The sequence below is a fragment of the Amblyraja radiata genome, chromosome 6 (assembly GCF_010909765.2).
Source record: "Amblyraja radiata isolate CabotCenter1 chromosome 6, sAmbRad1.1.pri, whole genome shotgun sequence".
NCBI lineage: Eukaryota > Metazoa > Chordata > Chondrichthyes > Rajiformes > Rajidae > Amblyraja > Amblyraja radiata.
The window spans coordinates 35,616,026-35,632,083 of NC_045961.1; the positions used below are offsets into that span (position 1 = coordinate 35,616,026).

At 42.5% G+C, this 16,058-nt stretch overlaps 1 protein-coding gene across 1 annotated transcript in view; it reads right to left on the reverse strand.

Annotated features, from left to right (window-relative positions):
* Nucleotides 1-1,444: 1,444 nt before the first annotated feature.
* The window catches only part of ankrd42 (ankyrin repeat domain 42), a 36,459-nt gene continuing 21,845 nt past the window's right edge, over nucleotides 1,445-16,058 (reverse strand). The window contains exons 8-12 of the mRNA XM_033022528.1: nucleotides 12,381-12,486; nucleotides 5,752-5,921; nucleotides 4,868-4,994; nucleotides 3,157-3,298; nucleotides 1,445-1,817 (exon numbers count right to left, since the gene is read on the reverse strand). Of these exons, the coding sequence (XP_032878419.1) occupies nucleotides 1,692-1,817; nucleotides 3,157-3,298; nucleotides 4,868-4,994; nucleotides 5,752-5,921; nucleotides 12,381-12,486 (671 nt within the window). The 3' untranslated portion in view covers nucleotides 1,445-1,691. The remainder of the gene's footprint in view (nucleotides 1,818-3,156; nucleotides 3,299-4,867; nucleotides 4,995-5,751; nucleotides 5,922-12,380; nucleotides 12,487-16,058) is intronic.

Consider the following 16,058-nt stretch of genomic DNA (forward strand, 5'->3'; position numbering starts at 1 on the left):
CCCTTCGGCCCAACTTGCCCACACCAGCCAACATGCCCCAGCTACACTAGTCCCACCTGCATGCGTTTGGTCCATATCCCTCCAAACCTGTCCTATCCATGTACCTGTCTAACCATTTCTTAAATGTTGGGATAATCCCTGCCTCAACGACCTCCTCTGGCAGCTTGTTCTATACCACCACCACCCTTTGTGTGAAAGTAGATTATTTTCAACAATTCTTAATACCATCTTTACCTTGTTTGTCTAACCTGGTCTGTTGTATCATTTTGCTCCCACCCCTAAGCCTGAGGCGCAGCTGTTGCGGTGACAGTCAAAGTAATCCCTCCTGGGTAATCCCTCCTGCTCCGAGCTGTCTGCAGGAAGCACCTGTGTGTCTGGTTTCAAAGTCCTTCATGTGTCTGGTCTCAAACAAAGATCCTATAGCAAGCAAAATAGATCACTCGACGAAAAAGACGTAGTACGCTCATGGGCAAATTTGTGGGTAATTTTAGGCCCCATTTCCGTAACCGGCTTCCGTCTCCACACCAAAGATCCCAAAGTGGAGCAAAGATAACTAGTGCAGTGACAGAAGCCGGTTACGGAAACATCCTCATAAAAATAAAAGTTACTTGGTATGTAATGCAACGTAAAAATTTCCGAATTTTAATTTATTAACACAAACTGTTTCCCGCAACGTTGATTACACTGCGAGTCCGGTCGGGTTACGGAAATGGATGAAAAAAGGCCCACGTTCCGCTCCGTTGCGTACTACATGTCAGCCCATTGCATTTAGCAGGAGTAGTCTATCTTGCTCCGCTATAGGATCTTTGGTCTCAAAGACCTTCTTGTTGCATCTGTGAAATCAACACCTTCCTCTATCAGCTGTCCTCTCCTAGATTTGTTCTTTCAGTCCTGCCTCACTTCTCCATCTCTTCTTCCCTCATTTTTACCCTTCTGTTCTTCCCCTATCCCATTTCCCTTCATCCACTTACTCCCTCCTCTTGGCAATAGAATCTCCACATGAAAACCACCCAGAAACAACGAACCTAAGCAGAATGTTTTTTAAAGATGCATTTAATATAGCAGTGAAATTTTGAATCAAAAATGTCACCATTATATATGACTGCTTAATTTGTAAAAATATGAATGTAATTACTTTGCTTAATTATATTTCTGCATATACAATTCGTAAAAAATCTGTAATGTACCATCTAAATTGAACCGCAATTAGTGTTTACGATCACAATGCGTAATGAATAACTGTGCTGATCGTACTACATCCACACTATGATTACACTGCATTATATATTTAATTACATTTCAAACTCAAACGTAAGCAGTCCAAGAAGTCACTGTAAAATGTGTAGGAAGGAACTGCAGATGCTGGTTTACACCGAAGATAGACACAAAATGCATGAGTAACTCAGCGGTACAGGCAGCATCTCTGGAGAGAAGGAATGGTTGGCGTTTTGGGTCGAGACCCAACTTCAAATGTCATTCATTCCTTCTATCCAGGGATGCTGCCTGTCCTGCTGGGTTATGACAGAATTTAGTGTCGATCGCCACTGTAAAATCCTGATTTTGCGCTTTTAAAAAAAAACTGAAAATAGTGGAGCAATTTAAACGAAGCCCAACCTATTATGGAATTGATCATGATCTTGAACTTGAATTATCCAGTGGAAAAGGATTTGGGGGGGAATAGTGAGTGGCTGTTAACGAGGTCTGTGACTGAAACCGCTCCTGTCAGGAGCACGTCGTACAAAGACACCACCACTGCTGAACCTCTGTTTATTCCTTACTGTTTTTCTCCCCTTCAACATATCTTCAACATTTTCTTCCTGCAGAAGTAAAGGGAAATAAATTCATCTAGACATTGCGCAAAACATTTCTGATAATCGTACAAGACTAAAGACAGATTGACAGATAGAAGAACCTGTCACAGTTATCAAGTGGAGCCTCTCAATAAATAAGGGACACTTAATCATAGAGTGGCTAGAGCAGAGGAGGCCATTCACACCACTGTGTCCATACTGGCTCTCCACCAGACAACTTATTGGTCATTTAGTAAAGAATCACTGCAAAATTCAGATTTCAACTCAAAACAACTCAGAAAAGTATTTCCCATCAACTTTAGAAACTGTTTCTGTTAAAGGAGAGCTGTCCCTCAGATTATGCAACCATAACATTGACAGCTATACTTGCAATATAATATTTATCGAACAACAACTAGGCCACATCTTGTCAGCAAAGTAGATTGCAATGATTCAGTGCAAATATATTCAGAGACATGGTGTGTAACTTGCAACTGGAGGCACTCATGAATGTCAAGCAGCACAGACAGAGCAATGTAGCAAAAGATGAAGAAAGACCCATTACCAAGCACCAGGAGTTCAATACAGGCAAAGGCCTGGAGAAAAATGGACAGTGTAGGAGCGAAATTAAAAAAGGTCAGCAAAACAATGAGAAGGCATGAAGAAATAAAATCATGGAATTCCTAAAGATAGCAATAAAAAGAGCAGGAGGACATCAAAGAAACAAAAAGATAAAGGACGTAAAATAGAGGGGCAGTTTACCCAATAGAACCTTTGTTCTGATTGCCACTTTTGTGTGTGGCTTGGTCAAGTCGATCGCAGAGCCATTCCTGTTATTTCTGCCTCCCTCACAGACCTGGGTTCAATCCTGACCCTCCGTGCTATCCATGGGGAATTTGTACATTATGTCTAGGGCTGCATTGGTTTCCTTTGGGTGCTTCAGTTTCCTCCTAAAGACATGCCAGTTGGCCACAGTTAATTACCCTGAGAGTAGGTGAGTGGCAGAATCTGGGTGAAAAAAATAAAATAGGATGATTTAGCAGTGATCCAAGCTCTTGACCTTTGACCACTCCTCTAAGGATACCATGTCCTTCTTAATCACTCTATCCAGGCCCTTATCATTTGGCATGGCTTACTTAAATCTCTCCTTGGCCTCCACTGTTCCAGAGAATGCCTCCTCTGTTTAAGCATTCTTTCCTTGTAGCGGAAATATTTCAGAATAGCAACTTGCTCAGATCACTATGCTTTCTCCAGTGCTTTTGAGAAGGTAGTACAAAAATGTTGACAAAGTACTGCACCGTACAGTACTTTGTCAAAATTCAAAATCCAAGTATCTTCAACCAAAACAAGTTAACAACTCACTTACCACAGAACTGCTACACGTCCTCAACTTCTCCAAACATTGATTCAAGTGACCTATTTCTGCTCGGCAGTCATCTAGTTGACACTCCAACTTCTCTCGCCGTAGACGCTCGTAATCTAGTTGAGCCTGTAGCTCCTGCAGAATTCTGTACAAAGGCAAATCCCATTTTTCATCATGGACTTTCAAAGTGCTTTCTCACATTCAATGTTTGGAGAACCCAGAGATTGAGTTCCAGCACATTCACTGGTGCTTTATTGTGATGTGTGCACTGCACAGTGAAATTCTTTTTGCATAGATCACACATGCATGTCGCATTTACAAAACGTCCACGAGCTCGATGTACTGGATGTTCTTACACTTGTGGGGAGAAGTAACAGCCAAATACAGAAGAGTCCTCATCCAGCAACTGCATTGTGGACTCCAAGCAAGGGATGTTGTGCAATCACGGGCAGAAGGCCTGTCTGATTTTCCATAGCCAAGAGATGTTGCCTATACAGACAATATCATCGAACACCACACAGAGTGTCTGCCCCATAGAGGAAAATAAAAACCCAATGGGAAGCATAAATGAATGAAATCCAAAACCCCAATTACAATTGGTCATGGATCAATTTAACTGCCCATCCTGAAAAATCATAATGAACCTGGCTATAAAAAAAAGTTTAGATTGTAAACTTCCTTTGTAATTCCAGGAGCAGCATTCTTCAAATGTGAATTTAAAGTCAAAATATACTGCTTTTGAAACTAAAGGAATCTCTACTCTGGTGACAGTGCGGATCTCTCAAGATACAAGATACATTTATTTGTCACATGTGCCAGTTGGCACAGTGAAATGTAATCACCATACAGACATACAATAAAAAATAAAGAACATAACATAGAGTTGATAGAGTTCAACATAAAACATCCCCACACAGCAGAGTCAAAGTTTCCCACTGTGAGGGAAGGCACCAAAGTCAGTCCTCTTCCTCATGTTCCCCAATGTTCACCCGTGGTCCGGGCCTCTCTGAATGCAGATCTCTCTGATGGTAACGTGGTTCCTGGCCTCTTCACACACCTGTGCTTTGCAGCACTGCCAATTGACACAATGTGGGCCCAGGTTACACTGCACTTTAATGACTGAATGATCTGTACCTTAACCAAAAAAATGCTGATCTGATCCAAAAAAAAGAAGCTCTTCCCCAAACTCCGTAAGAAAGATTACACCCTCCCTCAGCAGATCCCTGCAGTCTCGCTTTAAGCACTTATCCCACCCAAATTTATTTTAAGTTTAACTTAATTTAAAGAAGAAAGGGACTTTTGATCCATTACTGTATTTTGATTTAAAGGCAGTCTGGTAAATTACAAGCGTCCACTTGTCACCATAAGCAGTATCTGAAATATTGTTCCTAAACTGATAGTAAAAAACAATTTTCTCCAGAGATTAAGTCCGTGACCCACTCAGTTACTCCAGCATCTTGTGTCAACACCAAATACATTAAAAAAAAAAGTGAGCATTCTTATCAGGAAACAATACATATTTTTTGCTCAGGATTTATTTCTGGTTTGATAGTGATGAAAAGAAACTTCACCTTCAATTTCCAAAATATTTATTTCAATAGTCAGCTCAGGAACAGCACAGACACAATTTTCTGACACTGATGCCAGGTGAGATTTACTGCTGACAGTGGCACTTCTAACATTACATTAATACCAACAAGGAGCTGACAAATACCTTTCTGCTTCTTTCTTGTCCTTCTGTTGGAGCTGATCTTCCTCCAGCATACCTCCAAGCTGTCTGTAGTTGTTTTTGGCAATTTCTAATAACTGCTCAAATTTTTCAATTTTCTTATAGGCCCTCACTGCGTTGATTAACACGAGATGTTGATTATTAGACAAAATAATTATTTTCCAGACTATTGCCATATGAATATAAAATGGGATAATGCTAAGAATGGATCTTAAAATGCCAGTGTTTTAAGAAAAATATTGAAATCTAGGAAAATAAACCTATCCTTATGTTCAGTTTAGAGATACAGCATGGAAACAGATCGTTTGGCCCACCGAGTCCACGCCGAACATCGATCAACCTTTCACACACTAGTTCTGTTATCCCACTTTCACATCCACTCCCTACACACTAGGGACAATTTACAGAGGCCAATTATTCTACAAACCTACACGTTTTTGGGATGTGGGAGGAAACCGGAGCACCTGGTGGAAACCCACGCGGTCACAGGGAGAACGTACAAACTCCACACGGACAGCATCTGAGTTTAGGATCGGACCCGGGACTGTGGGGCTGTGAGGCATCCGGTCTACCAGCTACGACAGCACGTGTGTGCGTGTGTGTTGGAGCTTCATATGTAATATATCAAAGGTTGCAGTCAGCTTCCAATAGTTGACTCCAATAGTTAACAGAACCATATTTTGTAGGCAGAGTTCAAAGCACATACATTAATGTAGCACAGTGCATTCTCCCAAGGATGAGTCTACTCATAAACTTGATATTCACTATTTGGATTTATCACTGCAGAAATGAAATGACACAGTAAGAGATCAGTTAGTGCCATTGCATATTTAGTGATGCTGGTTACTCCTTTACAGTGATCAACTTACTTCTAGCTTCCCTTTTTTGACCAGGACTTTGGTTAATGCTGTCCTGATTATCTGTACTCCTTTCAATACCATGTTGGTCGAAGAAACTGGGACTGTCCTTATTCATCTCTTCGTCTAAGACATCATCTAGGCCTCCTCCAAGGAGTTTCACGGCAGCCAACTGGGAAAATCTACAATGTATAAATGAAGCAGTTAGATTAATTATTGGATTTAAAGCAATGGATTAATTCTGAAATGAGAGGACAGTCTGCAGTCATTTGCAGTAATTATGATTACAACATAAAGATGTTATTTTGCATGCACATTTAGGGCAAGGATCAAGAACAAATTTAAGGTTGATAGATATTGCAACTATTGCGGAATGTCTTTTCATTTAGATTTGGGATATTCACATTATAACTACGTAGCAATGTCATGAGCATTTTAAACAACACATTTACCGTAACTGTAGGTATGTTACAATACTTACCTTCAGCGGCGCTGCAGTTCTGCCACTGGCCGTGTGCACGACTTTGGCGCCTTTGAGGGGGGGGATTAAAATGCCGTTTTTTCCTGCCTGTCCGAGATATATTTTCTCGGGCTGCTAGCTGATGCTGAAAAATCGTTCCGACTTGCGTTCTCGGAAGGTTTTTTTTTTAAATTGCGGGACAATTTAATCGCTGGAGTAAAATAAAAATGCGACTTCTAACGCCGACAACGGGACGGATCTCACGTAGGGGACAAAACATAAGGCAAATCATTTATTTTACATATAATCTTGCTTCTCAGGATGACTTTAATCAAATTTCCTTCGTGAAAATATGATTATGGCCCCATACGAACCGGGAGTGTTTTTCCTGCCGATATGGGGTGCAAATTCACTGCAACTGCAACACTGCAATCGATCGCGTTCCACAAAAATCCACTCGCAAGATGATTTAAATGGCCATTAATTTACGGGAATTAAACATTAAATTCCTTCCATTTGGCCTATAAATTAATGACAATAAGATTTAAAAATCATGTTATATTGTGAATTCTTGTGTGAATGTTATTTGGACACTTAGGCTATTTACAAATGTTAATCTTTTCTTAAGAAATGGATAGATGTTTAGATCTAGTAATTGAATTTTGTAATTAGCTACAATTAGGTAAGTAACTAATTATATGGTTTAATTTCAGGTCATCCAAGTAAGATTGTGTCATATTTGTTTCAGAATGCTTCAATCTATAATAACTGAAAATTTATTTCAGTTCTCTTAATTTTTAAGAAAGTTATGGGCTTTTGACTCGATCACAACTTTTGTGTTAAGTCAATGGAAAAGCAATAGGGAACAAGATGCTAATTTCCGAGTATGAAAATGCCCATAACTTTTTTAATACTGAAGATATGAAAGTGAATTAGGTGTCAAATTAAACTTCTTTTTAATGCTTTATCTGATGGGGTAAATTGCAGACTTGATTTTTAAAATCTCAAAATTTTGTAACATTGCTAGTAACTGTTACCATTACCATAACTGTTACATAGATGTTTGTTACCATTTCCGACATCTCCCTCCCGTTTCTGGACCTGAACTATCTCCCTCGTAGGAGCAGACTATTGACCGACATCTACTATAAACCCACTGACTCCCATGGCTATCTGGACTACGCTTCTTCCCACCCTGCTTCCTGTAAGGACTCTATCCCCTACTCCCAATTCCTCCATCTACGCTGCATCTGCATCCAGGATGAGGTGTTCCACACCAGGGCATCGGAGATGTCCTCATTCTTTAGGGAACAAGGGTTCCCCTCCTTGACTATAGATGAGGCTCTCACCAAGGTCTCTTCTATATCCCATAACTCTGCTCTCACTCCCCATCCCCCCACTCACAACAAGGGCAGAGTCCCCCTTGTCCTCACCTTCCACCCTACCAGCCACCACATACAACAGATAATCCTCCGACATTTTCGCCACCTCCAGCAGGATCCCACCACTGGCCACATCTTCCCATCTCCTCCCCTTTCAGCTTCCCGCAGAGACCGCTCCCTCCGTAACTCCCTGGTCAATTCGTCCCTTCCCACCCAAACCATCCCCTCCCCTGGTACTTTGCCTTGCAACCGCAGGATATGCTACACTTGTCGCTTTACCTCCCCCCCTGACTACATCTAAGGACCTAAGCAGTCTTTCCAGGTGCGGCAGAGGTTCACCTGCACCTCCTCCAACCTCACGTATTGCATCCGCTGCTGTAGATGTCAGCTGCTCTACATCGGTGAGATCAAGCGTAGGCTTGGTGATCGCTTCGCCCAACACCGTCGCTCAGTTCGCAATAAACAACATGATCACCCGATGGCTCAGCACTTCAACTCCCACTCCCATTCCGAATCCGACTTTTCTGTTCCGGGCCTCCGCCATTCCCAGAGTGAGGCACAGCGCAAATTGGAGGAACAGTCCCTCATATTTCACTTGGGTAGTTTACACCCCAGCGGTATGAACATTGACCTCCAATTTCAGGTAGTCCTTGCTTTCTCCCTCTTTCCCCAGCTCTCCCACAGCCCACTGTCTCCGCCTCTTCCTTTCTTCTTCCCGACCCACCACCTCATCAGATTGAAGAAGGGTCTTGTCACCTATTCTTTCGCTCCATAGATGCTGTCTCACCCGCTGAGTTTCTCCAGCATTTTTATCTACCTTTGATTTTTCCCGCATCTGCAGTTCCTTCTTAAACTTTACCGTAACTAAAGTGGATTACTGTAAGTGCATTTAAATGAATTTTATATCAGAGAGAAATCCAAACATAACTCTGTTTTCATCAGAAGACATGTTTATATATTTTTAAAAAAACACATTTAATGAACAGTCAACTCACTGTGTGTGATCACAGCTGTTTCATCCATTGGCTGCATCCAGGGTAGAAATCCTTTTGGTAACACACCCCAGGACGAGCATCAAGAGACAAGCAACCACCTGGAGCCCAGCCCAAATTCCCAGTGCAAAATAATAAGTTTAATTATCTTGACTGTTCTGAGCACCTGCCATTGCCTTAGGTTGGAAAAATCCAGCCGAAAATGGCTTTCTTCAGGGGGAAGAGAGGAGCCATTCCCCTGGAAACCATGCACAGTGCCCTATTCCACTCGGCCAAACATCTATATAAATATCTTATCATATCAAATCATCATATATCTATTAAAACTCTGTGTGTGTGTGTGTGTGTGTGTGTGTGTGTGTGTGTGTGTGTGTGTGTGTGTGTGTGTGTGTGTATATGTGTTTGTGTATGTGTGCGTCTGTGTGTGTGTGTGTATGTGTGCGTCTGTGTGTGTGTGTGTGTGTGTGTGTGTGTGTGTGTGTGTGTGTGTGTGTGTGTGTGTGATTTTGCATGTGAAACGTGTTTTCTTGAAAACCAGACGCAAAAACGCAGCGATTTTTACAATTTCGGTAGTATTTAACTTATGATTTCATAAATGCACTTCTCTCTAGATTTGGTCAATTATTTCCCCAGATTTTGAATAAAGTTGTTCACAAAACATCAACAAATTTTAAAATCAAACTGCTGCATGAGTCAGTGCCACCTCACAGATGTCCAATCACAATGGATCTCATTTACATATGATATGACATCACAATGGGACAGGGGTGGGAGATCGGAACCTTTCAAAGGTGTATCAAACTGCATGACCTCAGACCTTCTACAGATTGTAAACACGTCCCTTCTCTCAGGTGTCTTCCCACAGGCCCTGAAAACTGCTGTTATCAAGCCTCTCTTAAAAAAGAAAAACTTAGACACTTCACTACTGAACAATTATAGACCAATATCAAACCTCCCATTTCTCAGTAAAATCATTGAAAAAGCTGTTTTTAAGCAGCTGAACAATTTCATGTTAATGAACAGCTGTTTTGATTTCTTCCAGTCAGGATTTAGACCACACCACAGCACCGAGACGGCTCTTGTTAAGGTCTTCAATGACATTCACTTAAACACAGACAATGGCAAAATTTAAGTCTTAGTATTACTAGATCTCAGTGCTGCATTCGACACAGTCGATCAGAACATATTACTAGACCGTCTGGAAAACTGGGTGGGACTTTCGGGCACAGCATTAAAATGGTTTGAATCCTACTTGAAGGACAGGGACTACTTTGTGTCTATAGGTAATTACACATCTGAGCGTGCAAAAATTACATGTGGAGTTCCCCAGGGCTCCATTCTGGGGCCTCTTCTGTTTAACATCTACATGCTTCCACTGGCTCAGATCATGAAAAACATCAAAATATGTTACCATAGTTACGCAGACGACACACAAATCTACATAACAATATCACCAGGAGACTATAGTCCAATACAAGCACTGAGTAGATGCATTGAGCAAATCAACGATTGGATGAACCAGAATTTTCTCCAATTAAACAAAGAAAAAACTGAAATAATTGTTTTTGGAGCCAAGGAAGAACGATTAAAAGTTAGCACCCAGCTTCAAATGGTACTGCTAAAAACAACAAACCAAGCCAGAAACTTAGGAGTAGTCATGGACTCAGACCTGAACTTCAACAGCCACATAAAAACAGTCATAAAGTCAGCCTACTATCACCTAAAGAATATATCAAGGATTAAAGGACTTGTCTCAGCAGGATTTGGAAAAACTTGTCCATGCATTTATCTTCAGCAGGCTCGACTACTGTAACAGTGTCTTTACAGGTCTCCCTAAAAAGTCGATCAGACAGCTGCAGTTAATTCAGAACGCTGCTGCTCGAGTCCTCACTAAGACCAAAAAAGTAGATCACATTACTCCAGTTCTGAGGTCTTTACACTGGCTTCCTGTCTGTCAAAGAATTGATTTCAAAATACTACTGTTGGTTTACAAAGCACTGAATGGTTCAGGGCCAAAATATATTTCTGATCTTCTGCTTAGCTACGAACCACCCAGACCTCTCAGATCGTCTGGGACAGGTCTGCTCTGTGTCCCCCAGAGTCAGAACTAAACATGGAGAGGCAGCATTTAGTTTTTATGCACCACATATCTGGAACAAACTCCCAGAAAACTGCATGTCTGCTGCAACTCTCAGCTCTTTTAAATCTAGACTGAAGACTTTTCTGTTTGCCGCTGCCTTTCAGTAAACAATACCAATTTATTAATTACCTATATCGCACTGTAACTTCTATTCCTGGTTTTATTCAATTTGAAATATTTTATTTGATTGCTTTTAATTTAGTAATTATTTTATCTGAATAATCTAATAATCGTTTTACATCTAAATGTCATTTCATATGTGTTTCTTTCCAATGCTTATAATGTTTTATGTAAAGCACTTTGAATTACCTTGTTGTTGAAAGGTGCTATACAAATAAACTTGCCTTGCCTTGCCTTGCCTTGCCTTGCCTTGCCTTGCCTTGCCTTGCCTTGCCTTGCCTTTACGTGGTCCCACTAAAATCAGACCATTGCGCTCCGGATTTCATAACTTCAAATCTCTACTACACTCTACCTCCATGTCCTCCACTGTCTACAATGTTCTAGTGAGGGAATAATACCTCATCCTTAGATTAGGCACATTGCAGGATCTATACTTCACACCAAGCTCAATAATTTCAATGAGGATTCTGCTATGGCCATTTACACCTGCTCTAACCCAATTTGTATTTCCCTACTTTTATTGCCATCCATCTTCACTTGCACCCTCATCCCAGCTTTCATTTAATCTCTTCGGCATTCTACTTATGCGGCGGCGCGACTCTCGTCAGCAGCGGCCTCTGCAGTCCGTCTGTGTTTTATTATTTTTTGTCTCGTTTTTATGTAGTTTTTGTTATTTTTTTTGTTGGGGTATGTGTGTGGGGGGGTGGGGGTAACGTTAAAATCTTTCCCCTGCACGGGAGACCCGACCTTTTCTTTGTCGGGTCTCCGTTGTCGTTGGGGCTGCAACGTGGAGCGGCCTCCAACAGGAACGACCTGGGGTTCCAGCTGCGGAGCTGCCGACTACTCACCGTCACGGGGCTGGCCGAGTCTGGAGCGGGTGCAGCGGTGGTGGAGCGCTGCTGCCACCCGACCTCCGGAGTTTCGGAGGCTGCAACTGCGGGTTTGGCGGACGGCGGCACCGGGAGACCTGCTGGGAGACCGCTTTTCGGGGCTTCCACAACGGCGACTTCTCCCGCCCGAGTTGCGGGGTTGAAGAGCACCTGAGCGGGGCCTTACACCATCGCCCCGCGCGGCTTGGAATGGCCGCGGGACTTTGCGAGCGCACGCCGGGAGCTCTAACAACTAGACCCGGTGTGCGACCTTGCATCACCCGGCGTGGCTTTAATGGCCGCGGGACAATCGCCATCGCCAGCCGGGGGCTTTGACTTTGACTCTGACTCTGACATCGGGGGGGAGAGTGCAGTGGAGAGATAAGTTTTTTTTTGCCTTCCATCACAACGATGTGATGGATGTTTGTGCTCGGGTCTTTTTGTTTTGTAATGTATGGCACCAGAAACGACATTTCGTTTGGACCTCAAGGGGTCCAAATGACAATAAATTGAATTGTATTGTATTGTATTGTATTATTTGTTCTTTCTTCCCTTCTCCACATCTTAAAACACGTCTCTGAGGTTAGATTAAAATATATTAATCCAAAGTATTAACACTGTTTCCTCCAAGAAGGCAGATTGACTGGCTAGGTGCCTCAGGGTTTTTGACCTCACTACCTCTTAGCCACGTCCATCGGTGTCTCTCCAGCTTCATTTTTGATGTGGTGGTCTCCTCCCATTTCTATAAGCCATTGCAGGCAGCCGAGGTGTCCTTGCCCAGCAGCTAAGAATTGCAAATGCAAGCGTCAGTCACAAACAATTCAATCTTGCCAGAAAGGTAAAATACAACAAACATTTCAACTTGTACAGGATTATTTGTTGTGTTGATTTCGTTCCAGCAGGTAATGTAATAAATGCATTATTTATTACATTACGAGAATTCAAATAAACAATAAAAGGACTCAAAGTTCACAATCTGCTTATGAGAACTTAAGGCCAAGTATTTGAAGGAAACCAGAGAGAGGATGATTTACTTTAAAAGGCAGGGTCGTATTCGGTGCCCTTATTTTACCACAGTTGTTCCCTTAGGTAGCCGAGAAGCCTCTCAATATCCTAGCTCAAATACTATGATAATAACATGTACCTTCAGTAACTAGGAATGACCCTACTTCCTTAACAGCCCCCAATGTTCCTAACATTCATGCAGCAGAGCCCTTGCCAACAGTCACCCATGTACAGCCTCGCAGAACAGGCATATTTTTGCTTTACGATCGCAGGGCTGACAACTCTCACGCATTGAGCGTGAGAGTCACGCATTTGACAAAATTCTCACGCTCTCACCCTGATCACAAATTTCTCACGCTCAAAAATCTGCAGGAGCTGGAAGTTCAAAATAAAGCAGAAATTGTTTTAGAGGTGAGTAAAAACCATGAGGGGAATATATAAGGTGAATGCATAGTCTTTTTCCCGGGATATGTGATTCAAGAACAAGAGGGCATTGCCTTAAAGCAGGGCTGTCAAACTACCGGCCCGCGGGATGATTATGGGGGAAAAAAAGTAGTTCAGTTTCTCCCGTGCAGATGGTGTGATAGGTGAGACATGGCGGTGGTCCCAGCACCGACTGCCCCCCCCCCCCACCCCAAGACACCGCTCACACCTCCAACCCTCACCTCCGGCGGCTCTGTGTCCGTCGGCCACTCTGTCCACATCGCAGGGAGTTTTAACCCCGGCCAGGAGCGGACCGGGTGAGTGGGGGCGTCGGTGCCGCCTCCGGTGCTGCGGGGATGAATCTCGGACTGAAGCTCCGTTCCGATGCCCGACCTCCGGGTCACTGACCCTCACCTTCCCAGGACAGCAGCTGGACACAGAGCACCTGGGCCGGCCTGCATTCCCAGGAGAGGGGGGGGGGGGGTGGAAAGAGACGGCGGGGGGGGGGGGGGGGCGGGGAGAGGGAAACGCTCCCAGGGCATCGCCAAGTCTCCGCTCACTCCAGGTGTTGTCGCCGCTTCACTGACACGCACTCTCACACACATCCTAACACACACTGACACACACCCTTACACACACATTGGCACACACAAGGTTTAAAGGGATATGGGCCAAATGCAAAAAAAATGGGACTAGTTTAGATGGGACATCTTGACCTGCATGAACAAGTTGGGATGAAGGCCCTGTTTCCATGCTGTAAGACTATGACTGCAGAAAGGGTATAATTGCTCTGGAGTGGATCCAAGGGCGATTTATGAAGATGTTGGCAGGGCTGGAATTTTTTTTTCACTTTGAAGAAAGATTTGATAACTGGGATTGTATTCTCTGCAGCAACGGAGGTGAAGAAAAGACTTAGTTGAGGTGAATAATATTATGAGAATAGGACCTGTAGATTGGACCTGTAGGCTTGTTTTGCTTAACAAAGAGTGTAGGAAGGAACTGCAGATGCTGGTTTAAACTGAAGATGGACACTAAAAACTAGAAAAACTCAGCAGGACAGGCAGCATCTCTGGAGAGAAAGAATGGGTGATGTTTCGGGTCGAGACCCTCAGACTGAAGAGGTTGAAAACCAGCCATAAAACACAATGACTGGAGATGTGTGTTATCCAACTAAGGGCAGAAATCAGAATCATGTGTTCATCTTTATGGACATGACACCATAATAAATATATTACAGAAAAAATAATTTAATGGGGTGGCACGGTGGCCAGTGGTAGAGTTGCTGCCTCACTACCACATGGGTTTTCTCTGGATATTCCAGTTTTTCCCACATCCGAAAGAAGTGCAGGTTTGTAGGTTAATTGGCTTCTGTAAATTGTCCCTGGCGTGTAGGATGGAGCTGGTGTATGGTAGATTTCTGGTCGGTGTGGACTTGGTGGGCTGGAGGGCCTGTTTCCATATATATATATGTTTTACATGTATATCTTAATTTCATTGAACCATATACGGTTGAATATGTGGCATTAGTTTCGTCTTGTTTCTATAGTCAAAGGGTAAGGTTGATTGATTTATTTGTGCAGAACAGTGATGGAAGTCCGACTCTTGCCTTGTTTCTGTTTTTTCTCTCTATATATATGCATAACAGCATGAATTATAATCTGATTTCCATACATGAATATAGTCATTCATGTGCTGCACCTGTTGATCAGAGCCTTGCTCTACTGTGGAATGTAATTAGGAATGTAATTTAGTCGAACCCTATTCATACCTAATCTAATTTAAAGCATAAATGTTGCATTCGAGTGTAAGTTAAAATACTTGCTACAGTATGCACCAGATTGCACAATTTCAAGCTGAAAAATGCAAAATCTCCCTACCGTGGGAGGGGGGGGGGGGGGGGGGGGACACCCCCCTCCCACAACCTCCCCCCAAGTAGATTGTCTGGGATTTAATTCCTCATGCGAGACACAGGAGACTCCAGATGCTGGAATCTGTAGAAAAGAGCCGAAGGTCTCAGGAGAAGTGTGTGCAGAGATACATTTAGCTGTAATCAACCAAAATTCCGCAGAGGATCGAAAAATCACAAACGTTGTGCCACTATTCAACAAAACCACGAAACGATAGATCAGTTAGCCTCTCAGATTTCAGCATTTTCTCCAAATAAAGAAATAAGAATGAGACATTTACAAAATCACAAGATAATCAGACCAGAGTCATCATGGTCTGATGAATGGGAAATCCTGTTTGGAATTTTTTTTAAAGAGCTCTTTAAAGATGTAACAGGGCAATTCAGTAGATGTAATGTATAATTAGAGGAGATCACATTGTGAGTAGTAATATTGATAAAGTAAGTAAGTAAGTTTATTGGCTTACTACATTACTAAAATACTACATTAAAGGTTTGTAACCAGCAATTAAAATGCACCAGTAAAATGGTATGAAGCACTTAATAGCAGCATTATCAAACACAATTTAACATTAGAAAAGATGGTCAACATCAGAAAATACACTGCAGATGGAGGAGTTTTAGGATGCATCTTAAAATATATAGAAAAACTCAAGAGTGGGAACATCAGAGCTTAGGGGCTTAGGCTGCAGAAGACACGTAACCATTAGTTGATCATTTAAAATTTAGCAACATACATTAAGAGCATGTGTATCTTTGGAGGTCTGTCGGGTTAGAGGATGTACAGAGAGAGATGGGCTAGCCCTCAGAGGGATTTAAAAACAAGTGTTAGTGTTTTAAAAACCAATTCCTAACACAAGAAAGAGAAGTAGGCCACTTATCCCCTTGTGCCTACCCACTTAATAAGATCGCGGCTGCTCTTTTACCTCAGCTCCACTAGTTGCATATAACCTGATACAATATTATAAATAAAATGCATAAGTTTACAGAGCAATATTTTGCTGATGATCTTCCTCTTTCTC